Here is a 23,420-nt window from a genome sequence, read left to right as displayed (position 1 = left end):
TTGGCCCATTCCTCCATGCAGATCTCCTCTAGAGCAGTGATGTTTTGGGGCTGTCGCTGGGCAACACGGACTTTCAACTCCCCCAAATATTTTCTATGGGGTTGAGATCTGGAGACTGGCTAGGCCACTCCAGGACCTTGAAATGCTTCTTACGAAGCCACTCCTTCGTTGCCCGGGCGGTGTGTTTGGGATCATTGTCATGCTGAAAGACCCAGCCACGTTTCATCTTCAATGCCCTTGCTGATGGAAGGAGGTTTTCACTCAAAATCTCACGATACATGGCCCCATTCATTCTTTCCTTTACACGGATCAGTCGTCCTGGTCTCTTTGCAGAAAAACAGCCCCAAAGCATGATGTTTCCACCCCCATGCTTCACAGTAGGTATGGTGTTCTTTGGATGCAACTCAGCATTCTTTGTCCTCCAAACACGACGAGTTGAGTTTTTACCAAAAAGTTCTATTTTGGTTTAATCTGACCATATGACATCTCCCAATCCTCTTCTGGATCATCCAAATGCACTCTAGCAAACTTCAGACGGGCCTGGCATAAGCAGGGGGACACGTCTGGCACTGCAGTATTTGTGTCCCTAGCGGCGTAGTGTGTTACTGATGGTAGGCTTTGTTACTTTGGTCCCAGCTCTCTGCAGGTCATTCACTAGGTCCCCCCGTGTGGTTCTGGGATTTTTGCTCACCGTTCTTGTGATCATTTTGACCCCATTGGGTGAGATCTTGCGTGGAGCCCCAGATCGAGGGAGATTATCAGTGGTCTTGTATGTCTTCCATTTCCTAATAATTGCTCCCACAGTTGATTTCTTCAAACCAAGCTGCTTACCTATTGCAGATTCAGTCTTCCCAGCCTGGTGCAGGTCTACAAATTTGTTTCTGGTGTCCTTTGACAGCTCTTTGGTCTTGGCCATAGTGGAGTTTGGAGTGTGACTGTTTGAGGTTGTGGACAGGTGTCTTTTATACTGATAACAAGTTCAAACAGGTGCCATTAATACAGGTAACGAGTGGAGGACAGAGGAGCCTCTTAAAGAAGAAGTTATAGGTCTGTGAGAGCCAGAAATCTTGCTTGTTTGTAGGTGACCAAATACTTATTTTCCACCATAATTTGCAAATAAATTCATTAAAAATCCTACAATGTGAGTTTCTGGATTTTTTTCCCTCAATTTGTCTGTCATAGTTGACGTGTACCTATGATGAAAATTACAGGCCTCTCTCATCTTTTTAAGTGGGAGAACTTGCACAATTGGTGGCTGACTAAATACTTTTTTTCCCCACTGTATATATATATATATATATATATATATATATACATATATATATATATATATATATATATATATATATATATATATATACATACATACATACATACATACATACATACATACATACATACATACATACATACATAATACATACATACATACAGTGAGGGAAAAAAGTATTTGATCCCCTGCTGATTTTGTATGTTTGCCCACTGACAAAGACATGATCAGTCTATAATTGTAATGCTAGGTTTATTTGGACAGTGAGAGACAGAATAACAACAAAAAAATCCAGAAAAACGCATGTCAAAAATGTTATTAATTGATTTGCATTGAGGGAAATAAGTATTTGACCACTCTGCAAAACATGACTTAGTACTTGGTGGCAAAACCCTTGTTGGTCACAGAGGTCAGACGTTTCTTGTAGTTGGCCACCAGGTTTGCACACATCTCAGGAGGGATTTTGTTCCACTCGTCTTTGCAGATCTTCTCCAAGTCATTAAGGTTTCGAGGCTGACATTTGGCAACTCGAACCTTCAGCTCCCTCCACAGATTTTCTATGGGATTAAGGTCTGGAGACTGGCTAGGCCACTCCAGGACCTTAATGTGCTACTTCTTGAGCCACTCCTTTGTTGCCTTGGCCGTGTGTTTTGGGTCATTGTCATGCTGGAATATCCATCCACGACCCATTTTCAATGCCCTGGCTGAGGGAAGGAGGTTCTCACCCAAGATTTGACGGTACATGGCCCTGTCCATCGTCCCTTTGATGCGGTGAAGTTGTCCTGTGCCCTTAGCAGAAAAACACCCCCAAAGCATAATGTTTCCACCTCCATGTTTGACGGTGGGGATGGTGTTCTTGGGGTCATAGGCAGCATTCCTCCTCCTCCAAACACGGCGAGTTGAGTTGATGCCAAAGAGCTCGATTTTGGTCTCATCTGACCACAACACTTTCAACCAGTTCTCCTCTGAATCATTCAGATGTTAATTGGCAAACTTCAGACGGCCCTGTATATGTGCTTTCTTGAGCAGGGTGACCTTGCGGGCGCTGCAGGATTTCAGTCCTTCACGGCGTAGTGTGTTACCAATTGATTTCTTGGTGACTATGGTCCCAGCTGCCTTGAGTTCATTGACAAGATTCTCCCGTGTAGTTCTGGGCTGATTCCTCACCGTTCTCATGATCATTGCAACTCCACGAGGTGAGATCTTGCATGGAGCACCAGGCTGAGGGAGATTGACAGTTCTTTTGTGTTTCTTCCATTTGCGAATAATCGCCCCAACTGTTGTCACCTTCTCACCAAGCTGCTTGGCAATGGTCTTGTAGCCCATTCCAGCCTTGTGTAGGTCTACAATCTTGTCCCTGACATCCTTGGAGAGCTCTTTGGTCTTGGCCATGGTGGAGAGTTTGTAATCGAGTGTGCTCCTAATCTCAACTCGTTACCTGTATAAAAGGCACGTGGGAGCCAGAAATCTTTCTGATTGAGAGGGGGTCAAATACTTATTTCCCTCATTTAAAATGCAAATCAATTTATAACATTTTTGACATGCGTTTTTCTGGATTTTTTTGTTGTTATTCTGTCTCTCACTGTTCAAATAAACCTACCATTAAAATTATAGACTGATAATTTCTTTGTCAGTGGGCAAACGTACAAAATCAGCAGGGGATCAAATACTTGTTTCCCTCACTATATATATATTATATAATCTCTGTCTCTCTTCTCTCTCTCTGAAATAATTACTCAACTTTCAGGCTACTCACAGATTGCTTGAAGGCACTCCCTTTGTTGACTGATGTAGATTAGTGGTGTTATGACTCAGACTGAGTCAGTCAGACCATGCATTCTGTTACAAGAGCCCTTCTCTATAAGGAGACGTTATACACGTTTATTGTGTTATCATTAAGCTTTGTCAAACTTTCTTTTTGTTAGAATCCCAGTTTATCAGGGATTATGTGTCCAGTGGGTTTTCAGACTTTTCCAGTTATCAAATCAAAGTTTATTGGTAGCATACACCGATTTGAAGGTTTTATGGCAGGTGCAGCGAAATGCTTATGTTACTGGTTACCCCGTTAGGTTACTAGTTACCACATTAGTTGGTCTCAATTGATCTTGAGTGCACCCACCCAGCCAGCACCAAAAGACATATCCTCAAATGTAAACAAAGCCTCCCAAATCCTTCATGGAAGAGCAAATAGACCCAAACCCTATAGCTACCTCTCTCTCCTCACACTCATCCTATGATTATTCAGTCGCTGAGTGGGTTAAAGATGTATTCCTGTGTACATAAAGCTGAATGACCTCAAAGCAATGGCATGTGTGAGAAATGACCTGTGTTTGGTTGCTCACGTGTCTTTACTGCAGAATTGGCACAGGATTGTGTCTCTCATGAGATAGTTGGGTGTGGGGATGGGAGTTGTCCTTGGGAATGTGTTTTGACAGGAAAAGTGCTTGTCCGGGCTAGCCCCTTCTTGCGTCTATCTGCATCAATGCGTTTCTGTCTGTCTGTGAAAATACAAAATGTATATGGTCTTCATTTGTTAGCAAAGCTATAGTCTGGACCCACTTCAGGTACCCATCATCAGCTAGGACATAGACATACACATGTTATATCTCCTATGTCAGACAGTTTATGTGAGATAACTGGTTAGTGTTTCCCAGAGTAGTTGACACAGGAATGGAGGAGGCCTCTGACTCACACCCTTCTCTCTACTGATAACTCTGTGGGTGTTTTATGGCGGTAATTCCATGACGCGGAAGTCCACACACAGACAAGGACATGAAATGACGTGTATAGTTAGATAGACGTTATGTAGTTGTTGGAAGTTGCAGCTTGGAGTCACAGGTTACGCCTCTTTGTGAATTGCAAACTTTGAGATCAAGACTGAGAGAGAAGAACATGCACTTCCAGTAGTCTCTGAGCAACAGACGTGTGGGCTTTCGTGCTTTGAGACTGCAAGAAATGCTATTTCGAAGGTGATGTAGGAGCTGAGCAGAAATAGCAAAAATAGGTTACCTGATTTAAGAACAGAAGGATGGGCACAAATGTTGAGGTATGATTAGCTTTATATGTGGTAGCGGTAAACAGTGAGACTGTAAGTGATTAACACCCACTGGCTTATTCTAAGAGATGCCATGCCACATTAGCATTGAGTGATACCTATCCACATTCCACACAATATCTTTAGTGTTCGTGTGTTAGAGCATCCTGTGATTCTCTACATGACTACTATGTGAAACAGCTGGTTAGACTTGTAAAACATCTCCCATCCCATTCACACACACATTAACATTTCAACGTCTGGGTTTAGGACGTTGATGCCTGTACGGTTCCTTGAAAGAGCGTTGGTTCCTCTTCAATACCATTTACTATGTCTACACCACATTTAAACCACTGTTACCCTATCCCTCTGTGTGAGTCACTTCTTCCTTGGCTGTCTAACACACCTTCATCTCTTTGTTTCCTGTCCCTCCCTCTCTGCCCGTCCTCCATCGGTTAATTCTCCTCCTCAATCATCGCCCTTCCCCTCATCTGCTATATTCTTATATACCCTCTTTGTTTCTGTAACTGGTTCTTTGTCCATGTGAACGTGTCCCATGTTGTCAGGGGTGATAGGATTTCCCCCAACAAACGTGATATAACAAACTTGATTCAGCTGACACTGTGACTTTGGTGCCAGGTTAAATGTATTTGCTCATTAGGGTTTTTTATGGTGTTTATTTGATTCAAAACAAAGGTCTGTTAGTGTTTGGCTGGTACTGAAAACTGTCACACTCAGCTCCCTCTTATGTTAGACAGCACGCCAGCTGAGGACTTTTATTGTTGAATTCTTGTTAAGGGTGTCCATAGCGACCAGAAGAGGCTGGTATGTGAACTTTGAACATAGTTACGGTAAAACAGGCTGGCTCGTTATTGAATTGTGGCTCTTTGACTTCCGATGTTCCTCCACTGAACAAAATCAGTGACTTCTCAATTGAATTATGCATAATATTCAATTGGTGTAGCTGCTGGGAATGAGCAACAAGGCAGTGCTTACGCTGTTTCTTGGAATTGGCTTGAAATGCATCCTCCCTTAAGGTGATCACTGACTGGACTGGTGAAAGCTATGTAGTGGAACCCTTTCTTACTTACCTACCCATTCTAGTTAGAAACTACTTTGACAAAGGAAGGATGCATTGTTCTACTAATGGAACCGGACCATCCTGATACTTTATTTGGATCCCCATTAGCTTTTGCAGAAGCAGCAACTACTCTTCCTGGGGTCCGCACAAAACATGACAAGTAACAAAACGCTGATGCACTAATAGAAAAGGACAGTTACACAAATTTAAAATACAACGATATACAATTAAAAAAAATACAAACAATACAACTGAAAAAGGTGTGTGTCTGTGTGTGTCCCCTCACAGTCCCCACCATTCCATGAGATGTTGTTTAATCCGTTGTTCAAGCTGTTTGCTTGAGTAATTGGAGATGGGAGTTCCATGCGATCATTGCGCTGTATAAAACTGTGCGTTGCCGTGAATTTGTTTTGGACTTGTGGGGTATGTAAGGGTGTCTGAGCTGAATGATATTTGATTATGCATACGATCTGGAATTTTCGTCACAGTAATATTTCTCATAAAAACTAGAAGAGAAGCAGTTAATCTCTTGTCAAGCCTCAACCAGGAAAGACTGGCATGCATTTTGTTGATGTGCAGTTATGGGCAAGGTGTGCTGCTCTGTTTTGAGCCAGCTGCAGTTTTGCTAAATCTTTATTTTCTGCACTTGACCATATTACCGGACATGTAGAGTGTGGAATCATCCACATACATAGTCATTCTAGCTTTGTGTAAGACCAGTGGCAAATAATTTGTACAAACAGATAAGAGTAATGGCCCAAGGCAACTGCCCTAACGGACACCACACTGTACATATCTGATGTTAGAGAAGCTTCTATTGGATAAATAACTCTCCAACCATGTGATGGCAGGTGATGTGAAGCCATAGCAAGTGAGTTTTTTCAATAACAATTTATGATCAATAACGTCAAAGGCTGCACTGATATCTAACAACACAGCTCAACTATTCTTAATATCCATTTATCATTTATCATCTGAGTCAGTATAGTACAAGTTGAGTGTGTTTCTCTATATGCATGCTGAAAGTTCAGTAGTTAACTTGTTCTCTGACAAATAGCATTGTATTTGGTCAAACACAATTCTCTCCATCAGTTTACTAAGAACAGGCAGAAAACTGATTGGGTGGCTGTTAGAGACAGCAAAGGGTGCTTTACTATTTTTAGGCAGTGGAATTACTTTAGCTTCCTTCCACGCTGGTGGACACACATGCTCCTTTAGGTTTTGGTTAAAGATATAGCAAATAGGGTTGGCAATACAATCTGCTACCAATCTCAATAGTTTCCTGTCATGGTTGTCTATACCTGGTGGCTTATCATTATTGATGGATAACAATCGTTTTTCCACCTCTCCCACACTAACTTGACCAAATTCAAACAGCAATCCTTCTCTTTCATTATTCAAGCTTTTATACAAAAATTATGATGGTTCAGTGTTGTCATTTCACTTCTGAGTTTTTCCACTTTACTAGTGAAATATTCATTGAAATGATTGGCAATATCGAAAGGTTTTGTTATAAATTACCCATCAAATTCAATGAACGATGGAGATTAATTGGGTTTTCTGCCCATGATATCATTTAAGGTACTCCAAAGTATTTTTTCATTGTGTTTTATGTCTTTTATCTTGGTTTGGTAATATAATTTATTCTTCTTTTTGTTAAGTTTAGTCACAAAATGTCTGTTTACAGTATGTCAACCAATCAGCTGAGCAGCCTGACTTGTTTGCCACCTCTTTTGCATAATTTATTTGAACAATACCATTTTTCAATTCATCATCAATCCAGTGGGCTCTAACAGTTCTCACAGTTAATTTCTTAACATATGCATTCTTGTCAACAACTGGCATGAATAATTTTACAAATACTTCCAGTGCTGCATCTGGATTCACTTCCTCATACACATCAGACCAACATACATGTGTTTTACATCTTCAACAAAAGAGTCCTGAGAACATTTTGTATGATCTCTTTTACATTACTTTAGGTCCAAACTTTGGCACTTTGGCTTTACTTGTTATTGCCTAAATGTTATGGTCACTGCAGCCAATGAGAACTGATATTGCTTTGGAGCAGAGCTCTGCAGCATTAGTGAAGATATGATCAATACAAGTGGATGTCACAGATCCAAAACTATTGGTATGCACTCTAGTTGGTTGAGTGATAACCTGGGTCATATTACAGGCATTAGTCCCAGTTAGAATATTCCTCTTGAGGACATCTAGTTGGTCACCCGGAAAATAGTGTGTGTGATGTTAACAGAGGTCTATCAAGCATTGCACACACATTATCCAAATACTGACTGTTAGCACTTGGTGGTCTATAGCAGCACCCCAAAAGAATAGGCTTTAGATGAGGCAGGTGAACTTGCAACCACAACACTTTAACAACATTTGACATGAGATCCTCTCTAAGCTTTACAGTAATGTCTCTGAACATATACAGCAGCGCCTCCCCCATAGGCATTCCTGTCTTTTCTGTAGATGTTATATCCTTGTATTGCTACTGCTGTAGCATCAAAGGAATTCTCTAAGTGAGTTTCAGAGATGAACAGTATATGAATGTTATCCAATGTTAGTGATTTCATTAAACTTATTTGTAAGGCTACAAACTGTATATTAATATGGGCTATTCTTAGCCCTTACCTGGGTGACTTCAGAAAGTATTTATACCACTTGACTTATTCCACATTTTGTTGTTACAGCATGAATTCAAATGGATTAAATATAAAAAATAAATTATATGGTGAAGCGTGATTCATCACTCCAGAAAATGCGTTTCCACTGCTCCAGAGTCCAATGGCAGCGATCTTTACACTATTCCAGCCGACGCTTGCATTGCGCATGGTGATCTTAGGCTTGTGTGCAGCTGCTCGGCCATGGAAATCCATTTCATGAAGCTCCTGACGAACAGTTATTGTGCTGATGTTGCTTCCAGAGGCAGTTTGGAACTTTGTAGTGAGTGTTGCAACCGAGGACAGGCGGTTTTTACGCGCTTTAGCACTTGGTGGTCCCGTTCTGTTAGCTTGTGTGGCCTACCACTTCGCGGCTGCGCCATTGTTGCTCCTAGACGTTTCCACTTCACAGTAACAGCACTTACATTTGACCGGGGCAGCTCTAGCAGGGCAGAAATTCGACGAACTGACTTGTTGGAAAGGTGGCATCCTATGACGGTGCCATGTTGAAAATCACTGAGCACTTCAGTAAGGCCATTCTACTGCCAATGTTTGTCTATGGAGATTGCATGGCTGTGTGCTCGATTTTATACACCTGTCAGCAACGGGTGTGGCTGAAATAGCCAAATCCACTAATTTGAAGGGGTGTCCACATACTTATGTATATATAGTGTATGTCATCAGTACACTCGTAACAACTTAAGCATTATGAAACTTCTATTCGAGCAAATAAACCTTGCGTAGCAAATAAACCATATTTTTTACGTTTACCAAATTCGACACTCATTGACCACCATACAAAAACTCCTTGCTTGGTGGGCAAAATGACGAAAAAACAGCACCTGCTAGAGGGAGAAAGATTTTCTGCCGAATTGGGCTTCTCTCTTCCTCTTTCTCTCTGGTGACATCTAAAGGATGATCAAAGGAAATTGGATCCATCTGAGCTCAATTTGGAGTGTCATAGCAAAGGGGTGTGAAATACTTATGTAAATGGGGTATAAATACTTTCTGAAGGCACTGTATTATGGTAAAATACAAATAAATACATTGTTTATCAGGTGGTGTGTGTGTGTGTGTGTGTGTGGGTGAAGCTACTGACCCTGAAGCGTGGCTCTCTCATTCCTCCCAGGCTTTAGGGAGGGAGGGTGGACAATGAGCTTGTCGTTGCTGCCACGCTCTCTGGCAGCTTTCATAGCTGGGTTAAGTTCTTTCCACCTCTGGCGCACAGCTTCATAGAAGTCCTCGTTGAGGAAGATTTTGGTTCCTCTCACTTTCTTGGCTCTCTCCAGAACAGCCGTCTTGTTCTTGAACCTTAGGAACTTGACCACTATTGGCCTAGGTCTGTCACCTGGGCTGGTTACAGGTTTTCCAGACCTGTGGGCTCAACCTCAATCTTCCTATGATCCATCTGCAGCTTTTTGTGATAATTTTTCTCACTTTCTCCTCAGACTCCATCCAGGTCTCATGATTCACAGACAGTGCTGATGTCTACTTGAGTGGACTTACAGTTTGTCATCTTGCTGCAAATCTCTTTCAGGACATCCACCTCTCCCTGGGAGAACTGCAAACTGTTCTTAAGGTCCTGGACCTCTCTGGTCAGATCATCCATTATTTTGTTAGTTGAGTCCACCAGTATTTGGAAAAAGCTCTTGAAGGTAGTTTCCTGTTGCTGTAACAATTGCTTGTAGAAATATTTTTGTTTATTTTAAAAGGTCACGCACCTGTGATAGCGAAACACTGTCCTCTCCATTTTTCCAACCTTCTTTAACTTTGGGCAGCATGATGGTAGCAAGTAGGCTAACGCTGGTACTTCATGCAATTCCAGCCAGCGTAGCTCTTAGGGCCGACGGAAACGGCACCTTTACGTGACTCTTACCCTCCATCTTCTCTGACCCTTTGACCTTTGAACCCACTAGTGCTGTGGTGCCCTGTAGGGTCATGCTGATGGACCAGGACACTCAGTGGCTGTACCAACTCCTGGCTGAGGTCCAGTTGGAGAGGTTCTACGTGCGTGTCCGGGACGGCCTCAACATCACCTGCATAGAACACTTCACCTACGTCAAGGAGTCTGACCTAGAACAGATTGGCATCAGCAAACCAGGTCCGTGCTCTATTTTTCTCCAACACAGTTGCCTCCAAATGATTTGTATCAGAGCTTTGCTGTTTTCACCAGATGGTATACAGTTACGGACTAATGTGACTTTACATAGCAAATTAGGAGAACTTAGGCAGCAGGTTAGGATAATTAACGCAGCAGGCTAGGGGAATTAGGTTAAGGTTAGGAAAAGGGTTAGTCTTAGCTAAAATGCTAAACTTCTCCGCAACACGAACATGCAACTTTTTTTTTATCATAGCTGTATACCATCTTGCCACAACCGACTTCAGCTAACTATCCTCCATGTTGACACTACCAGTAGATTAGTGGGTTACAGTAGAATAATGAATTGTAAGTGCTGTTGATCTATTTTGTTGTATGATCAATGGTAATGTCATTTGTTCTGATTGTAATTGTATTTGTTGACATGTAGGACAGAGAAGATTATGGAAGGCTGTGCAACGCTACAGGATCACCATGAGGCCAAAGTCATGGATAACCAAGGTAAGACCTGTACACCACTCCCCACAATGTATTTCCTTGAAGATTGTTAATTGTAAAACGTATTATTTTTATTTTTATATATATATATATATATTTTTTTATCCCAGGTCTTCAGTGGCCGTGGTCCGGAGGGGGGTGACCAATGGGGCAATGTGGGGCCCGGCCAGGGGCAGGGCCAGGAGACAGGAGGGCGGGCCCTCACCTGTCTGATCCAGGACAATGAGCTATCTCTGGGGGAGAAGCTGGGCATGGGCTCCTTCGGCGTGGTGAAGAGGGGAGAGTGGCAGACCCCCACTGGGAGAGTGGTGAGTGAATTTGTAATAGTGGGACACTATTTAACTTTTTATTTTACTCACCAAGTCCAACATTATGAATGTGGATATGCAGCAGTACTAGTGAAAAGCCAGAGCTAGGTTGTCTGTTTAGAAGACACACAGGGTAAGATATCTTCAAAAAGATCAATAGAAATTGCATTACAGTATATCCCCGATCAATAGAAATTGCATTACAGTATATCCCCGATCAAAGAAAATTGCATTATAATCGATCCCAAATGTTATTCATCAGTACACCTAACTCATCCATCTTTCCCCTTCTCCTTGCTGTTGCCGTGACAGCTGCCTGTGGCGGTGAAGTCTCTGAAGAGTAGCCTGTCCAGACAGACGGACACCCTGACAGACTTCCTCCAGGAGGTGACCACCATGCAGTCGCTAGACCACCCCAACATCATCCGCCTCTATGGAGTGGTGCTCACACAGCCTTTCAAGATGGTGAGACTGCCATATTCTTTCTATCCTCTGAAAGATGGAGGATAAAACATATTTAGTATTGCTCATATTTCTACATTGAAATCTTGTCTCCTTTCATTCCTGGCCCCAATAGGCTAATATTATAATCGGTAGATCGGTTATTCAAATACAGCCATTCAAATTTAAAGAAACATTCAATGGTCATTCTGATGTTATGTTTATCAAAGAATTCACTTAGGGAATTTGAGGGAAAATGTAAAATCCTCATAATAAAAGAAGTCCCTTTAAAACCTGATTGTCCTTCCCCCAGGTGACAGAGCTGGCATCTCTGGGGTCCCTATATGACACGCTGCGCTCTCGCCAGTACGAGTACCCCCTGGCACGCCTCTGGCTCTTTGCCACCCAGATAGCAGCAGGCATGGAGTACCTGGAGGGTCGCAGGTGAGACACGAAACAGTCCCACTCTACAGACTACAACCACATATGCCAGTTTAACCACTAACTTTACTGTAACCCTAAATGTAAACAATTCCTCTGACCAACGTAATCCATTTAGTCCTCAATTGATTGACATTTCCTGAAAGCCAATCAAATTTGACCAGAGGCGGATGAAGACACTTCTATCCAATGAAAACCAGTATCATTTGTGGTTTTGGCTGGTAAAGTGTGCCTGTGCTATATCTTCCCCAGGTTCATTCACAGGGATCTGGCTGCCCGGAATGTTCTGCTGGCCTCCAGGGAGATGGTGAAGATCGGGGACTTTGGGCTGATGAGGGGCCTGAGCCAGGAGACGGATCACTACATGATGACAGCCCACAGACGCATCCCCTTCGCCTGGTGAGCTGAGGAGGAAACATGAAGGAGTTTGTGGGGGGATATGTTATTTACAAGTCATTGATTGTTTAGCAGTGTAACCTAATGGAAGCCGATGTGGAGATAATACTACTGTGGGATTTTCTTTGCTGAATGATTGTCAGTTTGTAGTAATTCCATTTCTCTCTTGCTCCCTCCAGGTGTGCCCCAGAGAGTCTGCGTTTGGGCTCCTTCACCCACTCCTCTGACGTGTGGATGTTTGGAGTCCTCCTCTGGGAGATGTTCACCTATTGTGAGGAGCCTTGGCTGGGGCTATCTGGCAGACAGGTATGTGTAGAAAAATGTAGAAATTGAGTCTGGAGGAGACAGTTTTGTACACCTTGTAGGTAGAACACTTTAAGGTGAACCATGACTCACAAGGAGTCAAGGCTCCAAGCATTTGTGCGACTTCTGAAATATTTGAGCCCTTTGTACAAAATAAAATGTTCAATATTGTGTGTGACCACAAACATATTCAATATCTCTACATTGCAATGTCTTTGTCATTAAACATTTCTCTTTTTTTTCTCTCCTCAGATCCTGTGGAGGGTGGAGCGGGAGGGAGAGCGTATGGAGCGACCCCCTGACTGTCCTCAGGAACTCTACTCTGTGATGAGGAAGTGTTGGGCCTGCACCCCGTCCGACCGACCCACCTTCTCCCAGCTCACCACTCTGGTAGCAGAGGTAACACACTATACATATATTTCCATGTACATTTATTATACACTATATATATATACATACAGTGGGGAGAACAAGTATTTGATACACTGCCGATTTTGCAGGTTTTCCTACTTACAAAGCATGTAGAGGTCTGTAATTTTTATCAAAAATCCAGAAAATCACATTGTATGATTTTTAAGTAATTAATTTGCATTTTATTGCATGACATAAGTATTTGATACATCAGAAAAGCAGAACTTAATATTTGGTACAGAAACCTTTGTTTGCAATTACAGAGATCATACGTTTCCTGTAGGTCTTGACCAGGTTTGCACACACTGCAGCAGGGATTTTGGCCCACTCCTCCATACAGACCTTCTCCAGATCCTTCAGGTTTCGGGGCTGTCGCTGGGCAATACGGACTTTCAGCTCCCTCCAAAGATGTTCTATTGGGTTCAGGTCTTGAGACTGGCAAGGCCACTCCAGGACCTTGAGATGCTTCTTACGGAGCCACTCCTTAGTTGCCCTGGCTGTGTGTTTCGGGTCGTTGTCATGCTGGAAGACCCAGCCACGACCCATCTTCAATGCTCTTACTGAGGGAAGGAGGTTGTTGGCCAAGATCTCGCGATACATGGCCCCATCTATCCTCCCCTCAATACGGTGCAGTCGTCCTGTCCCCTTTGCAGAAAAGCATCCCCAAAGAATGATGTTTCCACCTCCATGCTTCACGGTTGGGATGGTGTTCTTGGGGTTGTACTCATCCTTCTTCTTCCTCCAAACACGGCGAGTGGAGTTTAGACCAAAAAGCTCTATTTTTCTCTCATCAGACCACATGACCTTCTCCCATTCCTCCTCTGGATCATCCAGATGGTCATTGGCAAACTTCAGACGGGCCTGGACATGCGCTGGCTTGAGCAGGGGACCTTGCGTGCGCTGCAGGATTTTAATCCATGACGGCGTAGTGTGTTACTAAGGGTTTTCTTTGAGACTGTGGTCCCAGCTCTCTTCAGGTCATTGACCAGGTCCTGCCGTGTAGTTCTGGGCTGATCCCTCACCTTCCTCATGATCATTGATGCCACACGAGGTGAGATCTTGCATGGAGCCCCAGACCGAGGGTGATTGACCGTCATCTTGAACTTCTTCCATTTTCTAATAATTGCGCCAACAGTTGTTGCCTTCTCACCAAGCTGCTTGCCTATTGTCCTGTAGCCTATCCCAGCCTTGTGCAGGTCTACACTTATATCCCTGATGTCCTTACACAGCTCTCTGATCTTGGCCATTGTGGAGAGGTTGGAGTCTGTTTGATTGAGTGTGTGGACAGGTGTCTTTTATACAGGTAACGAGTTCAAACAGGTGCAGTTAATACAGGTAAAGAGTGGAGAACAGGAGGGCTTCTTAAAGAAAAACTAACAGGTCTGTGAGAGCCGGAATTCTTACTGGTTGGTAGGTGATCAAATACTTATGTCCTGCAATAAAATGCAAATTAATTACTTAAAAATCATACAATGTGATTTTCTGGATTTTTGTTTTAGATTCCGTCTCTCACAGTTGAAGTGTACCTATGATAAAAATTACAGACCTCTACATGCTTTGTAAGTAAGAAAACCTGCAAAATTGGCAGTGTATCAAATACTTGTTCTCCCCACTGTACATACATACATACATACATACATACATACATACATACATACATACATACATACATACATACATACATACATACATACATACATAACCAGTGAAAAGTTTGGACACACCAACTCATTCAAGGGTTTTTCTTAATTTTTTACTATTTTCTACATTGTATTTCATAGTGTAACCAAAAAAGTGTTAAACAAATAAAAATATATTTTATATTTGAGATTCATCAAATAGCCACCCTTTGCCTTGATGACAGCTTTGCACACTCTTGGCATTCTCTCAACCAGCTTCATGAGGTAGTCACCTGGAATGCATTTCAATGAACAGGTGTGCCTTCTTAAAATTAAATTAGTGGAATTTATTTCCTTCTTAATGCGTTTGAGCCAATCAGTTGTGTTGTGACAAGGTAGGGGGGTATACAGAAGATAGCCCTACTTGGTAAAAGACCAAGTCCATATTATGGCAAGAACAGCTCAAAAAAGCGAAGAGAAACGACAGTCCATCATTACTTTAAGACATGAAGGTCAGTCAATACGTAAAATCTCAAGAACTTTGAAAGTTCTTGCAGTCGCAAAAACCATCAAGCGCTATGATGAAACTGGCTCTCATGAGGACTGCCACAGGAATGGAAGACCCAGAGTTACCTCTGCTGCAGAGGATAAGTTCATTAGAGTTACCAGCCTCAGAAATTGCAGCCCAAATAAATGCTTCACAGAGTTCAAGTAACAGACACATCTCAACATCAACTGTTCAGAGGGCACTGTGTGAATCAGGCCTTCATAGTCGAATTGCTGCAAAGAAACCACTACTAAAGGACACCAAAAAGAAGAAGAGACCTGCTTGGGCCAAGAAACACGAGCAATGGACATTAGACTGGTGGAAATGTGTCCTTTGGTCTGGAGTCCAAATTTGAGATTTTTGGTTCCAACCGCTGTGTCTTTGTGAGACGCAATGTGGATGAAGAGATAAACTTCGCGTGTGTATTTCCCACCGTGAAGCATGGAGGAGGAGGTGTGGGGGTGCTTTGCTGGTGACACTGTCTGTGATTTATTTAGAATTCAAGGCACACTTAACCAGCATGGCTACCACAGCATTCTGCAGCAATACGCCATCCAATCTGGTTTGGGCTTAGTGGGACTATCATTTGTTTTTCAACAGGACAATGACCCAACACACCTCCAGGCTGTGTAAGGGCTATTTTACCAAGAAGGAGAGTGATGGAGTGCTGCATCAGATGACCTGGCCTCCACAATCCCCTGACCTCAACCAAATTGAGATGGTTTGGGATGAGTTGGACCGCAGAGTGAAGGAAAAGCAGCAGACAAGTGCTCAGCATATGTGGACTGTTGGAAAAGCATTCTAGGTGAAGCTCGTTGAGACAATGCCAAGAGAGTGCAAAGCTGTCATCAAGGCGAAGGGTGGCTATTTGAAGAATCTCTATATTTTGATTTGTTTAACACTTTTTTTGGTTACTACATGATTCCAAATGTGTTATTTTGATGTCTTCACTATTATTTTACAATGTAGAAATTAGTAAAAAATATAGAAAAATCCTTGAATGAGTAGGTGTTCTAAAACTTTTGACCGGATGTGTGTGTATGTGTGTGTGTGTGTGTGTGTGTGTGTGTGTATGTATATATATATATATATATAACTCACTCACTCACTACTGGTCAAAAGTTATATATATATACATACATACTAACATTTACATTATACTCACATAATACATTCTAGTCCAGTGTTTCCCAAAGTCGGTCCTGGGCCCCATGTCTTGTTTTTTGTCCTAGCACTACACAGCTTATTCAAATAATCAAATCTTTAATGATAAGTTGGTTATTTGAATCCGCTGTGTAGTGCTAGGGCAAAAACCAAAACGTGCACCCAGGGGGGGCCCCAGGACTGAGTTTGGGAAACCCTGCTCTAATCCAGTGGTTCATAAACATGTTTACTTTTTAAGCATGTCGGCAGTGACCAAAATACAGGGCAATTTCACTTTGAGACGGACTTAAATGGTTTTCCCCTCCCCTCCTCCCTCTATCCAGGCTCAGCCTATGGAGGTGCGTGCTGTGAGGGACTTTGCGGAACCTAGGAAACTCACTCTGCTGTCCAAAGACCTAGTGACTGTCATAGACCATGGGTGAGAGAGGGGGGGATGGGAAGAAGGGAAACATTTATGGACATAAAGAAAGAGGGGTTCATTCGTTAAACCTGTTCCTTCAAAGAGCTCCACTCTTGAACTGCATTCCAACCCTGATTTGACTGTTAACCCTAATCCTCACATTCTTGCCCCCTTGTGGTAATTCTTGAGAGGGGGGGTATTATCAAAATCTTTATCACGAGAATCTTACAATTACACTACGCTCTCTCTCCTTTTATTAACTTGGCTAACAATTTACATTATGCAGGGACTTTTGTAAAATTGTGTCAAGAGGGTGGTTAAGGATTTATGAGCAGTTGATATTTTTAGTTAGTCTATAAGTCAGTATAAACAGTTATAAATCATTGGTTGAAATTGTATGATATTCACTGGTTTCTTAATGTGATTGTTCTCCTGTAGTCTGGAGCTGTGTGAGTGGAAGGGTCAGAACCAGAGGACCCTGACAGTGGGCTGGTTCCCCCCGAGCCTGGCTGCCCCCAGCAGCTCCCCTGCTCCTCCTGCTGCCCCTGGTCCTTCTGCCTCCAGCCTCATCTCTCCCCCTCTGAGGGGCAGTCTGCAGCACACAGGGCATGGAGACACCCACACCGACCGCAGCTGGGGCACCCCGGAGCGCCTCGATGAGTCAGTCAAGTTTTGAATTAGGTTTCGATAAGGCTTGGATAATGTTTTGCTGCTGGGCTTTAATCATGTTGTATGCTATACTTGGTTCCTGCATTCAACAGCGCTGTTTTCTTGCAATGTTTGACAATGACGAGTTAGTTAAGGCAGAAACCGACTGCAGGAGGGTCTTAGCTGGTGAATTAACCACCTACCTCCAAACTTGATAGCTTTCCACTTAGTATTCAGCAGTTTTCTTTTGTAAACATTCCACCATGAGGTAATGTAACAACCTACCCAACCCATAGCTATATGATGAATGTAGTATGACTTTAAACCTTTGAGTGTACATCCTATGGCCCATGACCAATGTTCCCTCTACAATTTTCATCACTGAGCAAATTTCAGGTCTGCTGAGCGCAAACTTGAATGTTGTGAAAATTCTGTGCAACTTCCAACGCGCGTTTACTGTGAACACTGAGGCTGTACCCGCTTTAAGTTACAGTTTTAACAGTGGCCAAGTAGGCTACTGTGGCTATTTAATCATAATGTAGGCCTACCAGAGTGGCCTACCATCAAAAACAATGGAGAAAATGCATCCCATAACATTTTAACATGGAAATAGCTCGTTCAGCCTACAGATGCAGCCAATGTGTGGTGTTCAATGTAGGCCTACATGCAGGGCTTGACATTAACCTGTTTACCCACTTGTCCTTCAGACAAGGTGACTCAAAATGTTGTTGTTTGATGCAAGAATCCACTTTACAAAATAAAATGCATCATTATTCCCAATCATTATTACAGAGAATCAGACAAATTATGCTACCCTCTGCCTAGTCTACTTAGCTTATTCAAGCCTGTCTCAAAATACAACACTGCCCCTTTAAGACAAAAAAAATCTCTTTACCTGACTCGCTTTTCAAAGTTTAGTGCTCTTGTAGGAAGCAATCACTCCCCTATTGCTGACTACACATTATCAATAACTGGGCTAATAATTCACTAACTAGCAAAGGATATTAACAATGTGCACACCTGGCTACATGCAGCTCTCGCTTTGATCTCAAAACAAGCGCATCTACTCACGACCGCTCATGCTATAAACACAGTCCAGTTCAAAGTGAATGGCACTGATCCATATATGGCAATTGTCTATTTGTTTATAGGCCTACTGCAGCTCTGATTCGTTATTGCGCAACGGTCTGTGTAGAGTACGGGCCTGAGTCGTGCCTGTCAATGCAATAGAATCCTACTCCGATGTGTTCTGCCTACAACAACATCTCTTGCATAGTTAGTTTTGCATACTAAGTCTTGCATAGTTCGTTTTGTTTCGGTGCATTGAAAGTGGCTAATATTGCGTTGATTCGATCACAAGTCCATCAGAAAAGGGAAACGTTGATAGTGTTAACTAATGGGGAAAACTCTAGAAAGTTGAATCTCGTGCTTCTCTGCACGAGCTGATATTTCTTCTGCACAGCAGTCCCGGGGGAGCTGCGGCCCGCGCACAGCTTAGAGGGAACATTGCCCATGATCAGTGTGTATTTACCTGTGTTTTGTTATCTGACCTTTTCAGGAGCGTAACCTGGAGGAGCGGCCCAGCAAACAGAGCTAGAGAGGAGGAGGGCTCCAACTTACAGAAAATGTCAGGTAACGACGTCAAGCAGAGCTCTTTGATCAACATATGGCTGATACTAACATGTTCTCCATCTTCTACTGGCATCGAGAGCAAAGGGTCGCAATTTCGATACCAACTAGGGACAACCCCCCCCCCCCCCCACACATGCTGTATACTGTACATGTTTTGTACAAAATAAATAAATGTGTTTAATAGAACTATCCCTCTGTCCCCAGGTATGTCCAGGAGTCTGGAGTCTGTCCTGAGCGATCCCCAGAGCAGGATTCAGACGGTAGTAGGGGTCAGGGTGGACCCCCGTCGTGGACCCGTCCCCAGTGCCATGGTGGCCCGCAGCACGGTGATGCAGCAGGACCCCCGTAGGTTCAGCGAGGCCAGCATCAACCCCCCGCCTCGCCCGCCCCTGCCCAACCTCAAACGCTTCAAGATCCCCCAGGTGATGATCCGAGATCAGAGGCCTACTGCAAATCCAGTCCCAGGCACCTTGTGGCCTCCACAGCCTCCAACACATCCGCAGCAGCAGATGCTACAGCCAGCCCAGCCTCAACCACCGCAGACCATGGGGGGAAGTAATCTGGGCAAGATGGCCCACATGGCACGGTCAACACCAGCACTGGATGACTATGGGAACAAGGAGAGGGATCAAGAAAAGGAGAGGGTGGTGAGGGAACGAGAGAGGGAGAGGTACCCGCCTCATGTGCAACGCACCAGGGAAGCCGTCATAGCACAGGTATGGAATGGATGTATGGTCTTTAGTTCTTGAGGTCTTAAGACAATTCAGGCTCTTTTAATTGGTCTAACATACTAAGGTATTCTGATTGGTCAGGTCATGGAGGCAGTGCATGGAGTGACCAATGAGGAGGTTCGGAACGCACTTCGCCGCAATGAGTGGAACCCTATAAGGGCCCAGCAACAACTCAAGGTGAGACAGAATTTCTCTTATAATTCTTATGTAATAATGCATATTTTATTTACATATACTTAAAATGTATTCTCCATTGAGCAACGTAGTTTACTAAGAATACAAAAATTAGGTATTACAACCAAATAATTGCAGCATTACTGCGAAAATGGAAGAGGAAAGAGTAAGGAACTTGTCTGTCGGCCCTGCATTAAAGAACATAATTGGTTAAAGAAAATTGTGATAAATAAAAAAGTATACCAATTTCATTTAAGGACCAAAGGATTGACAGCCGTCCCAAATAGATTGCAAAATAGTTCGGAATAGATTTTTGACGTACCGATTCCATGGCATAGTGTTTATGAACTGATACGCAAAACGACGCCGGATTCAAAACTTCGAATTTTTCAATTTAAATTATTATACAAGATTTTGCTGCGAAGAGACAGAATCATTAGATCATTTGTTTTGGTACTGTCCATTTGTAGCTTGTTTTTGGACACAGGTCCAGGAATGGCTAAAGGATTGCAATATTTACCTGGAGCTAACCCTGCAGATAGCACTACTGGGTGATCTGAAAAGTCATAGTCAATCGATCAATAATATAATAATACTTTTAGCAAAAAAAAATATTCTCAATTTACAATCTGTAGAAACAATGAGAATAGAAGGGTTCCTAACTTTTGTAAAACATCACAGTACAGTTGAAAAATATGGCAAATAGAAATCCAATATGGATGGTGTTAAGAGATAGATGGGAGGTGTTGAATGGAGTTGAAGGATGGGACTAATAACAACTAATAACAAGATAACTAATGTAAAGCATACTGTGTCCATAATAAGTATATAGGTTATAGGTTCAGAGCTTTTGTGAAAGAGCACAGTTAGAAAGATATGGAATATAGAAGCAAACCGGATGGACATCATGAAAATGATCATAGAAGGTTGAGGGTAGAGGAAGTTCAGGAGTAAAAACAAACAAAATATAATTATTGTAGAATTGACTGTGTCCATAAAATGTATATAGTATGAATAAGCTGGAAGTAGAGGCCTAAGCATTGTTGTTCACTAGTTTACTCCAATTAGGGGAGGGGTGGTGGGGTTGGAAAGTAATAAAGGGAAATATATTTTAATAAAGGATGTGTATGTATGTATATTATATATGTATGTATAATATATATATATATATATATATATATATATATATATATATGAGAGAAAAAAACATATGGGGGATTTGAAGTGATGCAGACAATTACATTAATGGAAGTTACAATCTATCTGCAATATTAAAGCTGATCTACCCCCTAAAAAAAAAAAAAAAAGTATTTGGATCAGCTGTGTTTGTAATTAATACTAAATATGATGCCCCAACCTTGTGCTCACTCCTCTCTCTCTTTTCTTCTCTCTCCTTCCCTCTCAGATGGAGCACCTGTACTCTCTGAGTCTGTGTTCTCGTGACCACTGCGCCATGATCCTGTCCCGCTACCAGTGGGATCTAGAGCAGGCCAGTCGCTACCTGATCAGAATGGTACGGGAGGACAGGACTGGAGGAGGAGAGAGGAAGAGGAGGGACGGAGAGAGAGAGGCATCCCCTGCTGCCATGGAGAGACAAGGAGGAGTATGAGAGGTGCAGGGAAGGAGGAATACTGGAAACAAGAAATCTTTACAACATTTAAGAGGAACTGACAAGGAATTTTAGGAATTGAATAGATGGGAGGAGGATGCAAAAGGAATTGAATATATATGGAGTGAACCATAGACATTACAGTCCTCCAAAATACTATTTTTATCATTTTTTACAGTTCTGTTAACAGTATTTTTTTTAACGAAGTGACAAACTGCCACATCCTCTGTTCTCAAAAATAGTTGTATCATGATGAATTTGTATATATTGTATTAACTTTGATTATATTTGTTGACTAAATTGTTGATACAAAATGTGCATGAGCTAGTGGTGTACATGTGGCTCATGCCCCTCAATTCTACACGAAGTCAGTACAGCTGGGATGTTGTAGAATCAAGAGGGTACACAGTGTGATGTCATTTCCTTTCACAGGAAGTGTTTGGGATTTCTCACTGCTTTGACTTCCTTATTGACCTCTTTCGTTGAGGGTTGTAAGCTTCACATTATGCTGTCTATAAAACTACAGCAGGAGCTGGTCACACGGGGCTGGAGAATCTAACACCACTATGGAGGGAGGTGGCCTTATGTTAACCTGTACTTCAGCATGCTTCCAGCAAGATGGGAGTAATGAGAACGCCTCCCTTATGTCGTGAACCTGCCTTACTCCTTTCAGGCTCCCCTGGCACTCTGCCACTACTATTTTGGGTTCGGGAAAATGAATGTGCAAAAAACAACAAGGTATGAGGTTTGAACCGTCAACCAGGACCTCTTTAAAATCAAGCACGAATCTGTGTAATTGAGATTCACAATTACAAAAAAACTAATTGATCATGCTTTGAAACCACAAGACAATTTCCCATTGAGCCGACATACAGGTGCAGCTCAATACATTAGAATATTGTGGAAAAGTTAAGTAATTTCAATAATTCAATTGACAAAGTGAAACTCATATCGTGGATTAATTACACAAAAAGTGAAATAGTTCAAGCCTGTATTTATTTTAATCTTGATGATTACGGCTTACAGCTCATGAAAACCCCAAATTCAGTATCTCAGAAAATGGGAATATGACATAAGAGCAGTGAAAAAAGGAAATTTAATACAGACATGTCGGCCTTCTGAAAAGTATGTTCTTGTACATGTAGTCAGTACTTGGTTGGGGCTCCTTTTGCATGAATCACTGCATCTATGCGGATGGTATGGAGTCGATCAGCCTGTGGCACTGCTGAGGTGTTATGGAAGCCCAGGTTGCTTCGTTAGCGGCCTTCAGCTCGTCTGCATTGTTGGGTCTCGTGTTTCATCGTCCTCTTGACAATAACCCATAAATTCTCTATGGGGTCCAGATCAGGCGAGTTTGCTGGCCAATCAAGAACAGTAATCCCACGGTCATTGATCCAGGTATTGGGACCTTTGGCAGTGTTGGCAGGTGCCAAGTCCTGCTGGAAAATGAAATCAGCATCTCCATAAAGCTTGTCACGGGGGGCCAGTATGAAAAATGTATGCACTCCCTAATTGTAAGTCGCTCTGGATAAGAGTGTCTGCTAAATGACTAAAATGTCAATTGGATCACAAAAAAAAAAAAAAGGAAGCATGAAGTGCTCTAACATTTCCTGGTAGATGGCTGAGTTGACTTTGGACTTGATGAAACACAGTGGACCAACACCAGAAGATGACATGGCTCCCCAAATCATCACTGACTGTGGAAACTTCACACTGGACTTCAAGCAACTTGGATTCTGTGCCTCTCCACTCTTCCTCCAGACTCTGGGACCTTGATTGCCAAATTAAATGCAACATTTACTTTCATCTGAAAAGAGGACTTTGGACCACTGAGCGACAGACCAGTAATTTTTCTCCTTAGCCCAGGTAAGACGCTTCTGACGTTGCCTCTGGTTCAGGAGTGGCTTGACACAAGGAATGCGACAGTTGTAGCCCATTCCCTGGAT

At 42.6% G+C, this 23,420-nt stretch overlaps 2 protein-coding genes across 2 annotated transcripts in view; one reads left to right on the top strand and one right to left on the bottom strand.

Moving 5' to 3' along the window:
* The window catches only part of LOC121571019 (probable tRNA (uracil-O(2)-)-methyltransferase), a 44,024-nt gene extending 34,030 nt beyond the window's left edge, over nt 1–9,994 (bottom strand). The window contains 1 exon segment of the mRNA XM_041882248.1: nt 9,920–9,994. Within this exon segment, the coding sequence (XP_041738182.1) occupies nt 9,920–9,994 (75 nt within the window).
* The window catches only part of LOC121571145 (activated CDC42 kinase 1-like), a 26,676-nt gene extending 4,234 nt beyond the window's left edge, over nt 1–22,442 (top strand). The window contains exons 2-15 of the mRNA XM_041882462.2: nt 9,971–10,155; nt 10,583–10,653; nt 10,761–10,958; nt 11,271–11,423; nt 11,713–11,843; nt 12,093–12,239; nt 12,416–12,542; nt 12,792–12,938; nt 16,604–16,698; nt 17,119–17,340; nt 18,887–18,960; nt 19,165–19,676; nt 19,773–19,868; nt 21,271–22,442. Of these exons, the coding sequence (XP_041738396.2) occupies nt 9,993–10,155; nt 10,583–10,653; nt 10,761–10,958; nt 11,271–11,423; nt 11,713–11,843; nt 12,093–12,239; nt 12,416–12,542; nt 12,792–12,938; nt 16,604–16,698; nt 17,119–17,340; nt 18,887–18,960; nt 19,165–19,676; nt 19,773–19,868; nt 21,271–21,474 (2,340 nt within the window). The 5' untranslated portion in view covers nt 9,971–9,992 and the 3' untranslated portion in view covers nt 21,475–22,442. The remainder of the gene's footprint in view (nt 1–9,970; nt 10,156–10,582; nt 10,654–10,760; nt 10,959–11,270; nt 11,424–11,712; nt 11,844–12,092; nt 12,240–12,415; nt 12,543–12,791; nt 12,939–16,603; nt 16,699–17,118; nt 17,341–18,886; nt 18,961–19,164; nt 19,677–19,772; nt 19,869–21,270) is intronic.
* The last annotated feature ends 978 nt before the right edge of the window (nt 22,443–23,420 follow it).

The sequence above is a fragment of the Coregonus clupeaformis genome, chromosome 8 (assembly GCF_020615455.1).
Source record: "Coregonus clupeaformis isolate EN_2021a chromosome 8, ASM2061545v1, whole genome shotgun sequence".
Lineage (NCBI taxonomy): Eukaryota > Metazoa > Chordata > Actinopteri > Salmoniformes > Salmonidae > Coregonus > Coregonus clupeaformis.
The sequence above is the reverse complement of the archived record's forward strand: the minus strand, read 5'-3'. Positions and strand labels throughout refer to the sequence as shown.